General features: G+C 40.6%; 1 protein-coding gene across 3 annotated transcripts in view; it reads right to left on the bottom strand.

The window, feature by feature from the left end:
• The window catches only part of ctc1 (CTS telomere maintenance complex component 1), an 84,063-nt gene extending 62,046 nt beyond the window's left edge, over positions 1-22,017 (bottom strand). Inside the window, exons 1-9 of one of the 3 annotated variants that reach the window (XM_078241285.1) lie at positions 21,973-22,004; positions 21,788-21,884; positions 15,433-15,623; positions 11,931-12,195; positions 10,154-10,383; positions 7,235-7,376; positions 5,449-5,784; positions 3,433-3,561; positions 492-718 (exon numbers count right to left, since the gene is read on the bottom strand). In XM_078241285.1, coding sequence (XP_078097411.1) covers positions 492-718; positions 3,433-3,561; positions 5,449-5,784; positions 7,235-7,376; positions 10,154-10,383; positions 11,931-12,195; positions 15,433-15,623; positions 21,788-21,829 — 1,562 coding nt within the window. In that variant the 5' untranslated portion in view covers positions 21,830-21,884; positions 21,973-22,004. Of the gene's footprint in view, positions 1-491; positions 719-3,432; positions 3,562-5,448; positions 5,785-7,234; positions 7,377-10,153; positions 10,384-11,930; positions 12,196-15,432; positions 15,624-21,787 lie in introns of all 3 variants that reach the window. The other 2 variants (XR_013500764.1, XM_078241284.1) reach the window with 2 other exon arrangements.
• Between the last annotated feature and the right edge of the window lie 14 nt (positions 22,018-22,031).

Genomic DNA, 22,031 nt, shown 5'->3' with positions numbered 1-22,031 from the left:
AGTAAATAAGATTGAGGAGTTACAGGCACAGATTGCGTTGCAAAAAAATTCAGAGGGCATTAGATGATTACTTAAATAGAAATAACATGCAGGGGTACAGGGAAAAGGCAGGGGAATGGCACTAAGTCACAATTCTTGCTTGGAGAGCTAGTGCAGGCACGATGGGTCAAATGGCCTCTTTCTATGCCATAACAATTCTGTGATCTTCCCTTGCTTTGGTCTCCACAGTTGAATTGATTATACAGATCAGATGGCAATAAGGAAATGAAGAAGGAACATGGGCAGCCTCTCGGGAAGATAATGGCTGGAATTTTACTGCCTCACCCACCCCAAGCTCGCAGAAAGACATTCTCTGTTGGCCTCGGGCAGGATCTTACGAGCCTCGGGCGGGCGAGGCGGTAAAATTCCGGCAAATGTGTGCACTTGCAACTTGATATGTATACATACCAATGCATGTACAAACAGACATATACACATACAAGCAGATTTACCTTTTTAGGAGTGTTTCGACGATGTGAACCACCCACAAATAGTTGGGCAGATCCAGGTTATACTTGAACAGCAGACTAATGTATATATTGCCGATGGAAGAAAAGGGCTGATATTCCGTACTAAGCCTGGAAAATTCTGTGACCACCAAAGCACTCCTCAGGCAGCAGCAAAGTATGATGCGTGGAAAGTGGTCAGATGCCTTCAGGTGCAAGTGGGCATCATGGATCTACAAAGAAAAATTCCAAAGTCTCATATAGAATGAGAAGCATCTGTGATTTCATTATATATTAACTTTTAAACTCTTCAGCGGTTTTCAGCTTTACATTACTGCTCATTAATTAACAGATTCCACACCCTCGCAGATTTGGAGTGTGAAGCTTTGATATTAGTTAGCTCAGACATGATGTCACCAGGATTGGTTATTTTGTAGATATTGGTACCAATACCTAAGGGTACTTCGTAGATGGCAAATAGGCTTTGTAGAGTCAGGAGGTGAGTTACTCACTGTAGAATTCGCAGCTTCTGGCCTGCTCTTAAAGACACAGTATTTACATGGTTGGTCCAGTTAAGATGCTGATTAACAGTAACCCAAGGATGTTGATGGTCAGGGATTCAACGATGCTAATGCCACTTATCAAGGGGAAAATGGTGAAATTCTCTCTTGTTAGAGAGAGTCGATGCCAGGCACTTATATGCCAGGCATGTTACTTGCTATGCATCCGACCGGGCCTGAATGTGATCCAGGTCTTGCTGCATGCTTGTATGGACTACTCGAGTGTCTGGAGTTTCGAATGGTACTGAACAATATGTCAGCATCAGCAAGCATCCCCAACTCTGACTTTACGATGGAAAGAAGATCATTGAAGATTGTTGGGGCTGAGACACTGCTCTGAAGAACTCCTGCAGAAATGTCCTAGTGTGGAATTGTACGTACTAAGTAAGGGCATGATGGGAAAATTGGTCAACTATTTGTTACAATATAAAGAATGGCTGACTAAAGCTATTTCAAAATGCCAGACCACTGTAAGAGTTAATACGGCTGTATGAGTAAATAAAACAAGATAAGGTCAGGGAGGAAGGAGTCACCGAACTTCTTCTGTTCCATCAAAGGGCAAGATAAGGACAAGATAATAATGAGACAAAGAGTTCTCGGAGGTCAGCAAGTTAAAACATGATTAATGATATTGCTTATGATTCCATTACTAATCGAATTCCTGAATATGCTCTGGTCACGAAAACTGATAATGATTATGTATAAATACTGAACAGTTTCTCTGTGTAATTGCGGACTTGTGGAAGAATCAGCAGTTGTACCAACTGCTCTCTGACCCCAAGTTTCAGCCATATACTGCATGCAGTTTTTCGTAAATAAAGACCAAGTTATATTGACGAAACAAATTTTGTAGAGTCTATCTTTCACAGTCAAGAAGCAAGAAAAGTTTCCACTTCAACACTAGGGCTGAGATGTTTTTATTTTATTCTTTCATTAGCCTCTAACAACCACATTCATCTATTGTGTTCATTAGGGTTCCAAACAGTGAAGCATTTTCTCCAATTGCCAGAATTTTTAGCTAGGGCTCCTGAATGTCCCACTTGGTGAAATGTTGCCTTGATGTCAAGGGCAGTCACTCTTACTGTACCAAGCAAACAAAACCTCAAAGGGACAAAATCTCTAATGGCACTGCTGGAACATTTTAAATAATATCTGTAAGTACAAAAATTTCACATTGCTGTTACATTTTATCATAGAATCCTACAGTGCAGAAGGAGGCCATTCGGCCCATTGCGTCTGCACCAACCACAATCCCACACAGGCCCTATCCCCATAATCCCATGCATTTACCCTAGCTGGTCCCCCTGGCACAAGGGGCAATTTAGCATGGCCAATCCACCTAACCCGCACATCGTTGGACGGTGGGAGGAAACCAGAGCACCCGGAGGAAGCCCACACAGACACGGGGAGAATGTGCAAACTCCACACAGACAGTGACCCAAGCCGGGAATCGAACCGGGTCCCTAGCACTGTGAGGTAGCAGTGTTAACCACCGTGCCGCCCCAGTTTTTACTGAAAACCGAGTGAGAAAAAAAAGACAGTGTGATTGCATTAAAATGTCAGCTATCTACTATTAAGCTTTATCAATATCATAGCGCCAGTAAAGCACAAATGGTCATCTGCTTCACTGATAATGTTACTTTAAATTTTCAGTATCACACTGTTAGCACAGGAAATCTATTATGTTGTCTCCTAGCTCGCTATACAGCTCTTGACTGTAATTTCTGCTTCTTTCTGGAAACTCTGGGCTGGGCCACAAGATGGAGCATTTTGCAGTCTTCAGGGGGAGACAAAGGATTGTACAACCAGGTCAGCGTCAAAGACTTGTGAACTGCTTAACAAACGGCATCAAGAACATCCGTGGAGAAATGTGAACCAGGCTTACTCAGAAAATGATAACCCACTTATTAGCTGACAGCTCTTCAAAGCAGCTTTGTTGAAAGTTATTCTTCTCTAATACACAAACAAGATAAACAACATGGGTCTTCAGGTTACTAAACAAACAATAAATCTCACTATACCACTTAAGCCTCAAAGTTATAAAGTGTGGTACAATGTCAGTAGCTGACTAATCTTTCAGCAACCCACCACATTCAACTATCACATAAACCACACTGTCTTACAGTGTCACTTACATATGTAAAGGTATACCTGTGAGCTAGGAAGTTTAGTTCAGCATTATCTGATACAGATGTACAGCCATCCTTTACCCTAACGGTACACATCTTGGACACCCAGCAGATACATTGAAACTACCTCCAGTCCAGGATAGCGACAGTTGTCCAATGTACCTTTCCAGATCAAAGAGGATACAGTCCATTATAAACTGCACAGGGAAAATAGAGGAACTGCAAGGAAAAATACTTTTAAAAAGTCAAATTTTATACCTCCACTTGTGCTCCAGGCCGCAAACCACGTCCACAATTTACGACTTGTTGATAGGCCACACAAAGACCAAATTTTCCATCCAGCTCATAAAGGCCTGCTGTAATGTTTATTACCTTACTTATCACACCCTAAAACAAAAAGAGAAATCAATAGACTAATCAACACTTCACGAACACAACCTTCCCAAGCAATAGGGGTTAAAAAAGGGACAACATGGACAAGGTTGGGCCAAAGGGCCTGTTTCCATGCTGTAAACTTCTATGACGCTATGACCTCTAAAGTACAGAGATTTGACTATCCAAGGGACCGGACACAAGTCGACCCCTGCAATTTACGAAACTGACAGATCCATCATTGAAAAGCAGATCCAAGAAGAGCCCAAGTACTTCCTTACACAGGAAGCCATGGATAATTCTGGTGAGCAGTCACTCTCACCGGCTGCATCTTCCAGTGACCGCAACAGTGCCACAGATGGAGCTCAATCAGCACATTCCTAGCATTGGTGTCAGAAGACCAAAATCAATATAATAATCTTAAAAGAGGTCTCACTCCTCCAAGAAACATATTCACTCCCTCCGCTCTATATGTGAATGCACTTTCTTGATTGCAAAACGTTTCATAGGGCTCTCCTGATGCCTCAGATGGTTAAGTCACAGACATCGGAGCAGGGCACACCACTCAAATTCCATTTTGATCTTTGGTCCCAGGTGTGTTAACCACCATCAGCAGGGACAAAAATAGGCTATTGCACCTTGCCTCAGCACTCTTGAATTACGAAGAGAAAAACTGGTTCGGATTCTCACTTTGAACAGCTGTTTAGCATCCACTGCTGGAAAGTACCTGCATGGAGACATTAGAATTAAGCAGCATTGGGTTCGGTTGTGGTATTCCCCATGGTTGAATAGCCTGCTAACACCCATCGTCAATTGCAGGAGGTTCTCAAAAGGTACCAAACAGTCAACTACTTTTTAATCTTCGGAAATGAAGATGGGCAAGTGGGTGAAGTGACAGTGGGTGATCATTTCAGGGACAGTGACTACAATTCAGTTAGATTAGTATTATTATGGAAAAGGACAGAGATAGATCTGAGGTAAAAGTTTTAAATTGGGGGAAGGTAAATTTTACAAAATTGAGAAGTGATTTGGCAGAGATGGATTGGTCAAAGCTGCTAAAGGGTAACTCAGTGGAAAGTGAGATCCTTAGGGTACGAGCAGACATGTCCCCTCCAAAAATAAGAATGGTGTTGCCAAATATAGACCATCATGGTTGTCTAGAAAAATACAGGGGAAGATTAAAAAGAAAAAGAAAGCTTATGATAGTCACTAAAAACTCAACACTTCAGATAGCCTAAAGGAGCATAGAAAGTACAGGGATCAAGTAAAAAAAATAAGGAAATCAAAGAGGACATGAAAAAATATTGACAAACAAGATTAAGGAAAACTCAAGGATGTTTTACCAGTATATAAAGAGCAAAAGGACAGTTAAGGAAAAAGTGTGACCTATCAGTGATGAAGAAGGGAACTTGTGTGAGGATGCAGACGCTTTGGGAAAAGTTTTAAATGAATTTTTTTGTCTCCGTATTCGCAAAGGAAAGGGATTATGCGGATATAGTAATCCAAGAGGCAGTATGAAATATTGGGCAACATAATTACATATCATTTCTATGGTTTACTTGAGCAGATGAATAAGAGGGGAGAAAAAAAAGGACCCATCTCTCTCCTGCAAAGATTCCCCCCGCCTTCAGTTTAGGTTCCCCATCCATGACCAGATAGATTTTAAAATTAAAAGTCCAACAAGACACAAAATTCTACACACTAAACAAAAAACAATACAAGCTACAATTATATAGTCAAACTCCAAGTACGAGGTTCCCATTTAAAAAAATTCTACAGTCAAGTGACTTTGTCCAAGGGATTGTGGAAGATATCACTTCGAAGGGACCCAAAAACTTATCTTATGACCTCTGCATATCCAATCCCCATATTCATGCCCAACACAAAATACCAAGTACTCACACGGTAAGAGCATATTTTGGACTCTCTGCTCTCAAACACTTCTTCTACAGTGTTTTGATTCGACCAGTCCACAGAAGATCTATTTTGGAAAGATTCTTCTTTAGAAACAAGTGATATTAGCTCATGGTTAGAAGTCTCTTTCATATCTGAAACATGCATAAATTCTGCCAGTGTTTGTTCCTTTGCAGACCCCTCATTGTAAAGGTAGAAGTCAGAAGATGATGACACTACAAACACCTTATAATTGGTGCCCTGTAGGCTGGAAACGAAGACCTTCGTTACGACATATTGTTTTGAAACTTCTAAGCAGCGGTGCCACATTAGCTTCGCAGGAACCTAAAATAAGAACATAATTGGGACATTGAGGCTGAAACATCAAGATTTCTATACAGTTAAGATCATAGTGCAATTCCCCCCCTTCAAAACAATGGTCAACAGAAATTGTGATGTGCAAGAGCTGACCGTTCAAAGGCAAAGGGCAAAACCTATGTGAGATGATGAGAATATGTCGTATCTGTAAGATAACTGTGCTACATTCTATATTTTCCAATGAACCAAAGCCCTCTTAGTTCATTTTAAAGGATCATCCGAGCATTCATGACTGTAAAGGTAGGTACACTAATTCCAGCAGATGGTGTTGTCAGGCATACACTGATTCTATGCAATGTCACAAAAGCCAGGGCTGCAGCATGTTATTTTACTCAAAGACCACTTTGAAGGATAGACAGAAAAATCCAATTAAAGCTAAGGAAAGCACACAGATTCACACAATGGAGTCAATGATTACTCAGTTTCATGGAGAAGATTGCGGAATTACTGCAAGCCGATGAGTTCAATAGCAATCATTTGCTGTTGCTGTTCAGAAGCTCAAAGTTGATGGACTAAAAGGCATAATTTAGATGATCATTATAGGCAACATTTATTACCACATCAGATAAAGATGTGCCAAGCATTCTGCTACGCTAATATGTTTGGATTGAAATCTGGCTGTGCAATATTTTTAGCAAATAAAATAAAACATTTGAATGCAAGTCCTAGGCCATCTCTTTAGAAGGGTTTTAACCTCGTTAAAACAATTATGCTTTCATAAACAATTTCTGCAATGTTATTAACTCTTTACTGTCACACAGCTTTACTGGAACACAGCTATATTTACCCTTCCTATTTTCATGATTAATATTGTGTCCTGCTACAGCGTTGAGACATTTCAAAATGGTAAGCAAGTAACACAGAAGAAATCAAACTAGCGTTTAAGACCTATGTGTTGATCATAACTTTGCTTCACAATTGATACAAACACCAAAGCAAACATCATTTTCACCACTAGCACACAGGATTTTATCAGTGTTAAACTGGGAAAACGTTTACATTCGAGCAGCGAATTATCAAATGTTTGACCATTGCAGATATTAAACGTATGGCCAAGGATACTTTGCCACAAGTTCATAAAAATAGACTCAGCTACCCAAAGGAAAGCTACTGTCAATGCAGAAGCCTTTTTTTCATTAACGCAACATCAGAAATAATTGCTAACAAATCAACAGATGCAGAAACTTGACGACAGATTGATAGCAATCTGATAAACTTGAACCTCAACACTTCCTTGAACGTTTTCGAAATGGGAAGTCTATGGTTAAAGCAAATCATTGCACGAAATGATTGCACAAATCATTGCACAAACTGCAAATGTCAATTGATAAGCAGTGTGTACTGTAAAATCGAGTTTATTCCACGAGGCCAGTTACCATTTTATTAAAAAGTAGCTTTTTAAAAAAATAAACCACACCTGAACTACAACTGGAAGACACATGTCAGTTTCAAAGGAGCTGAGAAAGAAGAAGAAGAAGGTTTTCCCTCGGATACTTAAAACCGAACTGAGACGGCTGAGTTCTCCAGCTATGTTCAGCTTCACTTTACGGCAACGAAACCTTGACAAGATCAGAATACAATTAGTCACATACCATCCATGACAGAGGGTTGTAACACAGCAACAGGCAATCAATATCTTCCCAAGAGTTGGTGACAAAGTGACAAGGTCAACTATCTGTCATGTGATTCCATGAGTGAAGATATTGATTACTTCACATCACTGAGCCACACAAATTTATATCGCATGTTATACACGTAATTGTGCAAAAGGAGAATTCAAGACATAGAAAGTTTGTAGTATTCAGACCACTTCGCTGGCCGTCAAAACAAAGTATTCAAGTAATCCTATCCATCAGCCTGAGTTCATAACATCAATTATCTATTGATTTTATCCATCTTCTCGCTGTTACCTCACATTTCTTAAGCACATGTTAAGTAGAGGGCTATTATTTTGGCAGACTGGAATGCACATTAGAATAGAATAGAAACCCTACAGTACAGAAGGAGGCCATTCGGCCCATCGAGTCTGCACCGACCACAATCCCACCCAGGCCCTACCCCCATATCCCTACATATTTACCCACTAATCCCTCTAACCGACGCATCTCATAACACTAATGGGCAATTTTAGCATAGCCAATCAACCTAACCCGCACATCTTTGGACTGTGGGAAGAAACCGGAGCACCCGGAGGAAACCCACGCAGACACGAGGAGAATGTGCAAACTCCACACAGACAGTGACCCAAGCCGGGAATCGAACCCGGGACCCTGGAGCTGTGAAGCAGCAGTGCTAACCACTGTGCTACCGTGCCGCCCAATTAGCATGCATGTAATACTGTACCGCATAAAATATTCTCTCTCCCAACGAAAGGTCAGATGTTTCATGGGTTGGGATGGGAACTTGTGTTTAAAACTGCCAGCTGAGAGCAAATCCTTTGCTTGCCTTGCCACAGGTGTAGTGATAAATATAAACTGTCTCATTCGTATTGTCATTCAGTAGCACAGAACTTGAGCATTGCTGGAAAAGAGACATCTTGAAGATTTTCAGCTTGCACTTAACAGAGATGGAAAGCTTTGACATGTCTCTTTTTTCAACAATGTCTCGTTCATCGTGTTTTAAGATTGAGGCAGTGTCATTTGGAAACCAATAGAGAGCAACAAGAGTGGGAGTGATGGGTGAGCAAGATTCAGTGCCCATTTGTTAGAATATGGGCAGCAGAGCTTGGAGGAGCTGAGTTTATGCAGGGTGAAGGATGAGAAGCCAGTGGGAGAGCATTGGAATGGTCAAATGTGGAGGTGACAAAAAGCACAAATGAGGGTTTCAGTAACAGATGGGCTGCAGTTATGGCAGAGACAGGAAATGCTATGTAGGGGGAAGTAGGCAATCCTTGTGTTAGAGAGGATGTGGCAGCATAGGGAAGAGACGCATATCAAAAATTCAGCTCATGGGCCTTAAATGAAACACTGAAGTTGTAAACAATCTAGTTCAGCCTGAGACAGGGAGGGGAACCAGAATCAGAGACGAGGAAATGGAGTTTGTGCAGGGGGCCAGAGACAGCCGGCTCACTCTTCCCAATGTTGAACTGAAGGAAATACTAATTATAATTAGTACCATGTTAAAACCTTGCTTTTATTTTTAAAACAATATTACCAGGTCACAAAACTGGATTGCTAAATTACTTTTGAATCATTCACCTGCTTCATGACAGACGACAGTGGTTAGAATTAGCAAAGTACTCCTTTCCCTTCCACAAGTGTGTTTTTTCTCCCCCCTTTCATGACACGGTGGCAGAGTGGTTAGCACTGCTGCCTCACAGTGCCAGGCACCCTGGTTCAATTCCAGCCTTGGGTGACAGTCTGTGTGGAGTTTGCACGTTCTCCCAGTGTCTGCGTGGGTTTCCTCCCACAGTCCAAAGATGGGAAGGTTAGGTTGATTGGCCATGCTAAATTGTCCCTTCGTGTCCCCAATATATAGGTTAGTGGGGCAAATATGTGAGGTTACAGGGTGAGCCTGGGTAAGAGTGGGTGCAGACTTGATAGACTGAATAGCCTCCTTCTGCACTATAGGGATTCTATGATTCAAACACAGGCTTCATCAGTTTATTTTCTATTTGATTTTGGGCTAAAGATTTTGGAATTTAGATGTCAGTTTGATAAATTTATTGGTACAAAAATATTTTCTGGATGACCACAGAATTTCTTCACTATATTTTTGCTTATTTAAATGCTAATGCTTTTTTGTTTTAAAGATTAAATTATGCAAAATTCATCCTGTTTAAGTATTTTGATTGCTTTAGCTTTACATAGACTTAGGATCGGTTAGTGGGATAAATAGTTAGAGGTTCATTGCCTACTAAACTTTGCCACCCTGGCACCACCAATGTTTAGCTTTGAATCAGGTTCCATTAGGAAATGGGGTTTCAGATTTTTGTTTTTGAAAGTCTATCCTGGTTTTAAAGAATTGAAAATGTGTGGATCTTATCTATACTGATTAGGAATTATTAATAATTCAAGAATCACATATCGATATTGCATCAGACACATATTCTCACTTCACTCTCAAGTGCAGAAGTATTGAATATTCTACACACAGTTGCTCTGAAACAAAAAATTGAAGTGAGACGGCACTAAACATAAGCCTTTTCAGCCAAAAAAATGTTTTTTTTTTTAAAAACCAACCAGACAAAATAAATAAATACATTGATATATATAGGCTTTGTTACAGGAAAACATTAAATAAAATCACAATTGTCCTAAATTAAGGGGAAATAAAACTCAAGCATTACTTAATTATTAAAGCTGTATCTAAACACCTTTCAATAAACATGTCCTACCCTTTGTTTAGGAGATGAATTGCTGAATCTGGCAGTAAAACCTTTAGTGCACGTGATGGCAAAAGGTTTCCAATGAAAAGTTTTGGAAACACAAGAAAGGGTGCTTCGATTATTTCAAGATAGCCAGCTTCGTTCCCACTGGGTCTCCAAACTGCATCACTCTGTGGAATATAACTCCAACTTGGAAACAGTACCAAATGCCCCAACCACCGAGCATCCAGTTTGATAATCTAGCCAAAAATTGCATTACAAAAGAAAAGACAAGAGGTAAATAACATTGTTTGGAACTTACATATCACAAGTAAATCACAAATACATTGCACATCAAGGGGAAATGAAAAAAAATCAATCATTCCACATTATTATTTGAAAACATGTTTATAGGAAATCTGGTTGAGAGACCATCTAAAAAAGAAGTGTGTGATTTTTTTGTTTCTTTGTTCTTTGAAGTGGAATGTATTTATTTGTCCACACTGCAATTTATTGATCCAGCAGGTCAAGTAGTTCTGTGGAAGTCTACTGCCAATTATGCAGGTCCGATATTTAACTTGGGACCAGGAGACTAGCAAGAATTAGGTTGCCAAGATATTTTAAATTGGGAATGATCGATATAAATACACCATCAGAAAAATACAAATCAGATTATGTAAGGAGGACTCTTCATTTTTATGGATATTGGATCTCCTCCCTCAGGACACAGTTATTAATAGACTGTTGAGTTTATTGAATAGTGGAATTCACTCAGTGAATTCACTGACTGAATGTGCCTTTTCTATCACTTTGATAGATTTCTCATTAGTTGCACTGGTCAAGCATGCATCAGACACCTTCCCACCCCCATACAGAATGCACTTCATTCATCATTCTGAGCCGAAAACTGGCACTGAGCAGATAGCTCATGCACAAAATGCTGGTGAGCAGTGCCAAATGGCAGCTTCAGACCGCTGATCAGTAAGTTGAACAAGAGTTCCAAAGTACTCACACAACCTCCCATTAGTATCTGGGTGGTATTGCAGATATACAGCAGCTGGCTAAATTGCACTGAAGCTTACTATTGATTTGCACTTTAAGCAGCGGAGTAGAACTCTGTGTACAGCAGTAGTTTCAGCATAGGAACATTCCTTTAGGAATGCTCAGCAGAGGAACACTGGAACTGTTATCTTCTGATTAGGTAGATCTATCTACCTATCAAAATTGATCACTACAACCAGTTTCCACTGCCTCAAAAACTGCATTTTGTTGGACAATTTTATATAAATATCTAGCATAGTGATATATTTATCTCATTATAAATATATATGGATTCTGAAGAAACAGTAATTCCACATTAATTTTACCCAAAGGACGGCACGGTGGCACAGTGGTTAGCGCTGCTGCCTCACAGTGCCAGGGACCCGGGTTCGATTCCCGGCTTGGGTCACTGTCTGTGTGGAGTTTGCACATTCTCCTCGTGTTAGCATGGGTTTCCTCCGGGTGCTCCAGTTTCCTCCCACAGTCCAAAAGATGTGCTGGTTAGGTGCATTGGCCATGCTGAATTCTCACTCGGTGTACTCGAACAGGCTCAGGAATGTGGCGACTAGGGGAATTTCACAGTAACTTCATTGCAGTGTTAATATAAGCCTACTTGTGACTAATAAATAAACTTTACTTTTATGAACAAATTCTTTCAAGTTGGCTAATTTCCCGCAAATAGCATTGTCACTTTTCACTATTGTGCCATTTAAGTAAACTAGTTAAGGCACCAAAACTGTCTGCAAGTTTATCAATTTCAGTTTACCTCACAAAGTATGAATCCATTCTTGTCGTGCAAGTACAAGTTGCCACCACTCTGCTGTCCTTCACTCCCCGAAGCACTTGGTGCAATAGAGATCTTGTCTGTCAGGATACCACATAGCAGCAGGTTTGTGCGACTAAGTACTTTGTGATCGACCAGAAATCTCTCTTCATGCAGGGTCCACTGCTTAAACTGACTGGTGCTCCATGTTAAATGACTACAACATGGCGTCTTTTGCTGAGACTGAAGTTCCGTGAGGGATATAAATCTGCAACATAATCATTTTTCATTATTCTGCAGTAAGATGGAGCGTATCTGAACTCGAACCATGTTAAATGAACACTTAACATGCCGATGATATGCAAGTCGTAATCAATGACATGTAACTAGTGACAACTAAAAGCTCTGGAAATGCAATGTAATTCTGTCACCATCTGAAAGAGGAAAATCAAATGGAACCTCGATCAGACTGCTTCAGAATCCACAAATCCCTTTCAAAAGTCATTGAATTAACCAGCATATGGCAAGGGCTGGTTAATTACTTAACCAGCAAGATAATTACTGTTAAAGGAGACCATTAGCCCATCTAATTCATCCTTGCACAGAAATCTACTGTCCCCTCATAGTCATATTTAACTGCCATTTGAATGATTTCATTGTTTTTGGCTCCATGGTTTTCACAATCTGTGGGACATCATGAAAATAACAATTGACATTTGTATAGCACCTCTGATGTAGCAAAATGTCCCAAAGTGCTTCACGGGAACTACTAACCAAGCAAACATGATGCAGAGTCATATAAGGTGGTATTAGGGCAGGTTACCAAAAGCTTGATCAAGGACACAGGTTTTAATGAATGTCTTAAAGGAGGAGAGATTTAGGGAGCTTGAGGCATTATTGCGACAGAGTGAACACCATAATGTTTCCTAGCAGAATAATGTTGCAATTTGTATATTAGTTCATTACATTTTCAGAAACATGATATTCATAAGAAGACAAGAAATAGGAGCAGGAATAGTGACCACACAGCCCATGCAGCCTGCTCTGCTATTCAGTATGATCATGGTTGATCTTGGCCTTCAACTTGCAACTGTATAGGGCATTGATGAGACTGCATCTGGAGTACTGCGCACAGTTTTGATCCCCTTACTTGAGGAAAGATGTAAATGCAATAAAGGTGGTTCAGAGTAGGTTCACTAGATTGATTCCAGGGATGAAGGACTAGTCTTTGGAGAGAGATTGTGCAGTTTCGACTTATACTCGCTGGAGTTTAGAAGAATGAGAGGGAAGAGATCTAATTGAGGTGTATAAAAGATGCTAAAAGGGATCGACATGGTAGACGTAAAGTGTATGTTTCCCCTTGTTAGACGTTCTAGAACAAGAGGCCATAGTTTCAAGCTAAGGGGTGGAAGATCCAAAACAGAAATGAGGAATTACTTCACTCAAAGGGTCATGAATCTGTGGAATTCTCTACCCCCAAGTGTAGTGGATGCTAGAACACTAAACAAATTTGAGGAGATAGATAGGTTTCTAAATTAGTGGGATGAAGGATTATGAGTACCGGGCAGAAAGGTGGTGACAAGGCCAAGATGACATCAGCCATGACGGTATTGAATGGAGGAGCAGGCGAGGGGCTGAATTGCCTCATCCTGCTCCTAATTCTTACGTTCTTAACTCCATTTTCCTGCCCAGAGTCCATATCCCTCAATTCCCGAAGACACCAAAAATATGTCTATCCCAGCCTTAAATGATACAAAAACGGAGTATCATTCCACAATCTTCTGGGTTAGAGAATTCCAAGAATTCACATCCCTTTGAGTGAAGTAATTTTTCCTCATCTCAGTCCGAAATGATTGGCACCTTATCCTAAGACTGTACCTGTGTTTTAGATTCACCGACCAGCAGAAACAATCCACCCCACCAAACCCCTTAGAATTTTGTAGGTTTCAAATGAGATCGCCTCATATTCTTCTAAACTCCAGGAGAATAGAAGCCCAATTTACTCAGCCTCTTATCATGGGATAATCTCGTCATCCCAGGGGCCAATCTGGCAAACTTTTGCTGCACTGCCTCCAGTGTAAATGTTTCCTTTCTTGAATGTAGACTAAAACTACACAGTATTCCAGATGTGGTCTCACCAAAACCCTGCACAACCGTAGCAAGACTTATTTATTCTTAGACTCCAATCTCCTTGCAATTAAGTCCAACATGCCATTTGCCTTCTTGCTTGTTTCACTTGCCTGCTATCTTTCCGCATTCCTTACAAGCACACCCAAGTCTATTTGAACATCAATGCTTAAAAAGCAGCTTTTAAAAAACATTCTGCTTTTCTATTCTAATTACCAATTCAATTGGAAGAAATTTATAATAATGGTTTGAAGACAATTCAGAAACATCACATTCAACATCATACATACTTTAAAATGCGTGGATCGCATTTACTTCACAGCTTTGCAAGCTGGAAGCTTTTTCCTCACAATATTCACCTCTTGTTCCATCAAAAAACTTACATCCCAGAGAACCTGGGAGGATGCATCTTTGGAACCAAGCAACCACTTAACCTCAAGAGCTACACCCAGAAAGTCCGCCATGAGCAGGACATAAAAAAAATCAGAAATAGCACCAATAAATTAAAGGAAGTGTTGGCAGCTTGCTTGCTTTCATGACTGAAAATGTAACACTTTATTAATTCCCAGGATGTGAGCATCACTGACAAGGGTGGCAGGTTGGCACAGTGGTTAGCACTGCTGCCTCACAGTGGACCCGGGTTCAATTCCCAGCTTGGGTCACTGTCTGTGTGGAGTTTGCACATTCTCCCCGTGTCTGCGTGGGTTTCCTCCGGGTGCACCAGTTTCCTCCCACAAGTCTGAAAGATGTGCTGGTTAGGTGCATTAAGGTGTATTAGGTGCTGGTTTGGCACCGGAGTGTGGCGACTAGGGGAATTTCACAGTAACTTCATTGCAATGTTAATGTAAGCCTTACTTGTAACTAATAGGACTAATAAATATACTTAAAAAAAGGCCAGCATTTGTTGCCCATCCCTAATTGCCCTTGAACTAAGTGGCTAGCTAGGCCACTTCAGAATCAACCAGATTGCTCTCTGGAGTCACGCCTAAGTCAGACTAAGCAAGGATGGCAGATTTCCTTCCCAAAAGGGTAGTTACAACAATCGAATGATAGCTTTGTGGCCACCATTACTGAGACTAGCTTTCAATTCCAGATATTTATTTCTTTGAATCTAAATTCCACCAGCTGTTGTGGTGGGATTTGAACCCACGTCCCCAGAGCATTTGTCCAGGCCTCTGGATTTCTGGTCCAGTGACATTGCCACTACACCACCATCTCACACATTCTGGATAAAAAACAGAAAAAAGCATGAATGCTGGAATTCAAAAATGCTACAAATACACAAGACAATTAGTATCTGAAAGAGAAATATAGATGTTATATATAGGCCCCTTCATCAGAACAGAACTATGTAAAGTAATAAATTTGTTGACAGTACCTGTAATTTAAAGGTAGAATAAGTCCATCTTTTCCTTGATAGCAACAGGGATTACTGGAATTGTGGCAAATTCTACACAGACATTGAAAGAGACAGTTGCTCAATTCTTTACAGGTAATTTCTGAATCTACAGTGACAGGAAGGATGTTCTCTGCTGTAAATCTGTACAAATTCCGTAGCCACTGAACATCCTGCAAATTGAAATGCAAGAGAAGATATCACAGTCAATATCGCAATGTATAAAGTTGTTCTAAAGCACACCTCAAAAAAGAGAGAGACCCTGACAAACAGCAAAACTAGGACAGTTAATCAAAACAATGATATGCAACCTTTACTCTGTTCTGACACATTTTACACCATATTGTTGCTCACAATAAACAGCTGCATTGGAAGAATCACTCCAGACTGGTCTTTAGGTTCAAATTGGTGTATTGTAAAACATTTCCTCAGAGCTACTAACCTACAAGAAGCACTGAGTTCAAAATGTTCCAGCTATCTCTATTTATAGTACAATCTATGTCATATGTTTAACAAGAGTTGATTAGTAGTTTATTGACACATTCCCCTAATTTCTTTTTCAATTAAAGCTTTGAAAGAAAAATTAAAAAAAAAACATTCTTTTGAATCTAAACAGAAATAAAAGATCTCACATTTTCACATCTATGAACCCTGCAACTCCTTTACTAAATATACACAAGCCATTATATAAACAAAAATTATTTTTTTCATTTCATCATTATAATATAAGATGCCCCTCTTCTAATACATTTGGTAATTTCTTGGAGCAGATACTTATTTCGGAAAAACAGTCCAACAGCTGATGACTTGCGTCAACCCATTGTAGTTTGGAGATTTCCCTTCTCTCAAGATTTATTTTATGCCAGCTAGGTCTATCAGCTTTTTCTCTGTTATATTCTTTGTTGAAAGAACATCGTTCCAAAGAGACTAATTGTCAACATAACATTCTATGAGTAAACCTTTCTCACATTGCCCCTTATCTGACAATATACTGGACAAGTAAACTCCCATATCCAGCACTTCTACAAATGCCAGCAGCTAAAGTGATTTTTACGACTCTTATTTTCTTAGCCTCCCAAGCAAATGGACAACACTTTTCATTTTTCCCCACCAAGAATATGATAAACTCTGCCATGTTAGAGTACCCATCTGGGAGACTGGCATGAGCAGCATCACTAAAAATGACCAATCTCATATCCTCTGGCTCACCCAAAGCTGCAAAGTTGAGCGCACACATTTCCAAATGTAACTTTAGTGTTTTATTTGTTCTCAGGGTTTCCTTCACTGAAGCATATTTCATCATGGTGCTTAGCTCTAACACATCATAGCTGGCGTCAGGTCTAATTTGGGTGCCCAGGCAGTTCAACTGCCCAATCAAACTTCTCAATTGTTCTGTTTCTTCCTTGGTAGCTGGATCATCTTTTTGTGAGGGTCTAACATGAGTTCTGGGGATAGGATTAACATTTTCTAGATAAGACTGTTTATTCAGTGTCACTCCCAAGTTGTTTTGCGTAATGTCTAAACCTATGTATTTAAAGGCATCTAGCTTGACTCCCAAGCTTGACTTACAACCTTGAATTCCTTTATCGTCTCGATTACCTCTTGTTCAAATTTGACAGAGCCTCCGAGGAAATCATCAACATGCATGAAGAAAATTCCAGCTAGCTTGCCCTTATGGTACCAGTAGAACATTGCGAGCTCTGCCTTTAACTGAACACAACCCGTTTTCAATAGGAAGGGTCTCACGGAAAATACCATACTCTTGACACATCATTCAATCCGCAAACAACTTGCTCAACTTCCATAGCTTTCCTTCTACATCACTGGCTTCTTTGGGCGGTTTCAAAAATACTTCTCTTTGAAACTTTCCACCTTGTAAAAATGCAGCAATCAATCTACACTTCCAGGAATGTGATGCCAAGAAAATCTCAAACTTACTTTCCCTGCAGTAGGGGAGCCCACCCTAATATCCTGATCCCCTAATCTCCCTTCAAAGGCTCAGGTTACCAACCTCACTTTGGCCTTGAATGTACCTTATGGGAGTACCTTTTCTGTATACATCCACTGGTGAAATAAAGCTGACTGTCCCCTGTCGTGTACTTCCATATATACTCCAAATTTCTTACAACTTTGTAGCTCTATGCTTGGCTTCCTTTATTAGCTGCAGTTAAACTGGAAAATAAGCTACTAAAATCTCTTGGTCATGAGGATTTCTACTTCTATTGAGATTGCTAGCTTGCTCTCTGGGCCTCGTTCTCATCAAACTACAGCCTCAACTGTCCCTTTCTGGACTACTACTTTATGGTATTTCTCCTGTATGAGGAGAACTTCATCTGCAAGTTCATGATTTTTTTTTATACAGAGGTCACGGCCACTTTCTAGTTCAGTGTCAGATGCTACGCTTTGTGGGTTTCCACATCTTTACACCGTTTGCCTAATCCATAGATCTGATCTCTTGTCTTTCATCCTGCACATTTACCAGAGGCTTTTCCTGTTTTATCTATTATAGTGACACCCCTCCACACACTGGTCCCTTCTGTCATGTTTGTTATCTTTGTGCCCACTTTAGGTAGTTACCCTTTTGAACAAATAGCATTATGCTGTGCCTTAGAATTGCTTTGTTCATAGTGGGTCAACCTTGAGTCTTTTGTCATCTGGTCCCCAGAACAACCCAGTGCTTGCGTATATGAAGTGCATGGTGCTTCCTTACTTTCTACGTGCAGTTCAGGACCTTTGAGTGTATTGACAGTACCAATCAAACGTGAAGAATGTACCCAAACAATTTGATTGCTGTGTTGTACATTTGCTACTTTCCCATTACTCCCTATTACCTTGCCAGGCCCTTTCCACTCTTTTTGACCTTCCCTTTTATAACATACCATCTCTCCTTGCTGAAATTGTATTCCCGATGGCCTTATGTGGTACCGTACGGCTCGCCGAATTCTCTCCAAAACCTCAGCTTTCATGAAAGCTTTTCTGCCTGCATGCAAGGCATTCAGATGAGCAGATAAGGTAGAGCGAATGCTAGCCCCTTCTAAAGCAGGGAGAGCATCCAATAGCACAGAAGGCAGCTTCAGATTTCTTCCGTACACCAACTGGTATGGACTGTACCACCTGACCATTTGCAAAGAGTTCTTTGCATGCACTAATCATGCCAATGCTGTTTGCAATTTGCAACCCATTTGATCAGCCAATATTTTATGCAACGTATCAACTATTACAATATTTAGATTTTCACAACTATCTTGAAATTCGTCATTGGCAAATTCCCTATCATTATCTGTCAGGAATTTTGTTGGTGTTCCCGAGCCTGTGTAAGATTTTAATAATTCTAATTTTTAGAATCTACAATGTCTATGGATTCTGTAACCACAGTTTAAAATTAAGTGGTTCAGTTTTGACTTGTTGTTGGACTATTAACAGTTAAGGTAATCAGAGAACAGGAAAAGCAGCTGTTTGTGAGGAAACAAACTTGTTTTGTTTTATGGTGGAGCTCATTTGAGTCTTGAGCTGAAACTGTCTTAATGGCCAAAATAAGAGTCGTTGTTTTTTTATAAATCAGTTTGAAAGAATAGCTAAAGCAGCCTGAACTTAAGCTGACACTATGTTTAAACAAATCAGGCATTGCTTTAATTGATCTGTACCAGAGAAGAAACCTTTATTCTCTGATATTATGATAAGTAGTCTTAATTGTTGACTTTAATAGTGTACGATTTGAGTTAAAATATGTTGACAAGAGAATGTGACTTTATTTATGGCTTCTCTGTATCTGGAAGGAAATGTGCATTTGTTGTTGATGGAATGCAAATTTCTAGAGTTTATGACCCATAAAGCAGAGATTGTTGCAAAGATGGGGTGACATGAAATGATTTGCATCCTACAGCCAACAGGAGTTTGAACTATCTCCAAAAAAGAGGATGGGAGGATGGAAGAATGGGAGACAGGGAGATAAAAATTGAGAAATTGTAATTTTTGTTAGCACGGTGATACCATGGCTTCTGGGGTATGACTCTTCTGGACTTGATTCTACTTGATTCATAAATACTAGCTATTTGCAACTTGTAGGTCAAACATAACTGAGGACCCTAGCCAGGTTTTTTTAACTCGAGGGGTTTTAAACCTTACAGCATGTGCTTCGCGGAGGTGTATAATTATGATTCTGAGGCAGTAAACTGCTGGTCCATTTCCGGAACCCAATCACAGGCTCATGCCTCTTTGTTTATTCCAGAACATTTTCAGCATGGAATTATCCTCCAAAGAATTTAGCCGTGGAAATCACAACCACTTGGAGACAGACAGCAAATCAAGAACGCAAATAAAGTACAGAAGAGAGTTATGAATGCTACTAAACATGCAGAATCATAGAATAGAATCCCTACAGTACAGAAGACGGCCATTCGGTCCATCGAGTCTGCACCGACCACAATCCCACCCAGGCCCAATCCCCTTAACCCCATTAATTTACCTGCTCATCCCCCTGACACTGAGTAATTTGCCATGGCCAATCAACCTAACCCACACATCTTTGGACTGTGGGAAGAAACTGGAGCACCCAGAGGAAACCCACGCAGACACGGGGAGAATGTACAAACTCCACATTGACAGTGACCAAAGCCGGGAATCGAACCCGGGTCCTTAGTGCTGTGAGGCAGCAGTGCTAACCACTGTGCCACCATGCAGAAAATGTGTGGCCCCAGCAGCAACAAAAAACTATCAAGTACAGAACCTAACTATTTCCCTTAGATATCTAACATTACCATTACTGAATCTCACCAAAGTCCTGAGGGGTTACCATTGTAAGAAGTCTCACAACACCAGGTTAAAGTCCAACAGGTTTATTTGGTAGCAAATAAACCTGTTGGACTTTAACCTGGTGTTGTGAGACTTCTTACTGTGTTCACCCCAGTCCAACGCCGGCATCTCCACATCAGGGTTACCATTGACCAGGAATTTAAATGGACCAAATTAAAAAGAAACTGAGGGTACAAGAGAAGGTCACAGGTGGTTAACTCACCTCCTGACACCATAAAGCCTGTCCATCATCTCCAAAGCACAAGTCAGGAGAGTGATGGAACTCTCCACTTGCCCAAATGAATGCAGGTCCAAGAACATTCATAAAGCTCAACACTGTCCAGTCACCAGCTCTAACATTCACTTCTTCCACCACAGTGTCAGCAGTGCATACAAACTACACTACAGCAACTCACCAAGGTTCCTTTTCCAACAGGTAGGACAAGGCCAATAGACACATGGGAATACCTGCCAGCTTCACTTCACATCACACACTATACTGACCTGAAACTATATCACCATGCCTTCACTGCCCTGGGATCCAAATCCCAGGAGTCACTGGATTTCAGCACTATGTACCTGCAACACTCACCTGATGAAGAAATAGCATTCCAAAAGCTCGTGATTCCAAATAAACCTGTTGGACTTTAACCTAGTGTTGTGAGACGTCTTACTGTACTTACAACACGTAGACTGCAGTAGGTCAAGAAGGCAGCTCACCACCACCTTCTCAAGTGCAATAACCTACAATGCTCACACAAGGTGGAATAAAAATAACAGCCAGTCCAAAACTGCCACCCCACCCTCTCCTAAGTCACAAGAACACCATCAGCACAGGCTGGTTGGGAAAGATACTGTCATTAATACTGTTACTATGAAACTTATTGTGGGCAGCACAGTGGTTAGTTAGCACTGCTGCCTCACAGCGTCAGGGACCTGGATTCGATTCCCGGCTTGGGTCACTGTTTGTGTGGAGTTTGCACATTCTCTCTGTGTCTGTGTGGGTTTCCTCTTGGTGATTCGGTTTCCTCCCACAGTCTGAAAGACATGCTGGTTAGGTGCAGTGACCCGAACAGGCGCCTAGGTGTGGCAATTAGGGGAAATTTCACAGTAACTTCATTGCAGTGTTAATGTAAGCCTTACTTGCGACTAATAAATAAACTTTAACTTATTGAGCTTGAATCCTGACCCTTGGCTTTGGACTAAATCTGAATCCTGAGCCTCTCTTTTGGTCTAAATCTGAATCCTGTCCCTCTCTTTTAGTCTAAATCTGAATCCTGAGCCTCTCTTTTGGTCTAAATCTGAATCCTGTCCCTCGCTTTTGGTCTGAATCTGAATCCTGTCCCTCGCTTTTGGTCTAAATCTGAATCCTGTCTCTCTCTTTTGGTCTAACTCTAAATCCTAAGCCTCTTTTTTGACTCAGACCCTGGCAATAGGAACCAACCTGGGAAGCCTAGAAAATGACTGATTGACAAATGTTCAAAAGATGGATTAATTATTAAATGGAAGTAAAATGGCGGGTATTACAAAGGAAAGTCAGACTCACAGCAATGCTCAGCTCTCCAAACTCTGAGACAAACTCTTCCATATCACTCAATGGATCTTAGGAAAGGAGGCATCGCCAGTCAATTCAGTCCAGACCCCTTTTAAAAAATAAATTACACAAATATAAACCCATCAGGGCCTGAATTTCCCACTTAAATTTTAAATCCGCACTGAAACGACACCAACATTCGGCAGACCCAACTGTCACTAACTTGCTTCGTCGCTCCAGTCGGCGCAATTAGAAC

The sequence above is a fragment of the Mustelus asterias genome, chromosome 24 (assembly GCF_964213995.1).
Source record: "Mustelus asterias chromosome 24, sMusAst1.hap1.1, whole genome shotgun sequence".
Taxonomy (NCBI): domain Eukaryota; kingdom Metazoa; phylum Chordata; class Chondrichthyes; order Carcharhiniformes; family Triakidae; genus Mustelus; species Mustelus asterias.
Note: the sequence above shows the minus strand (reverse complement) of the source record. Positions and strands in the feature narration are given on the sequence as shown.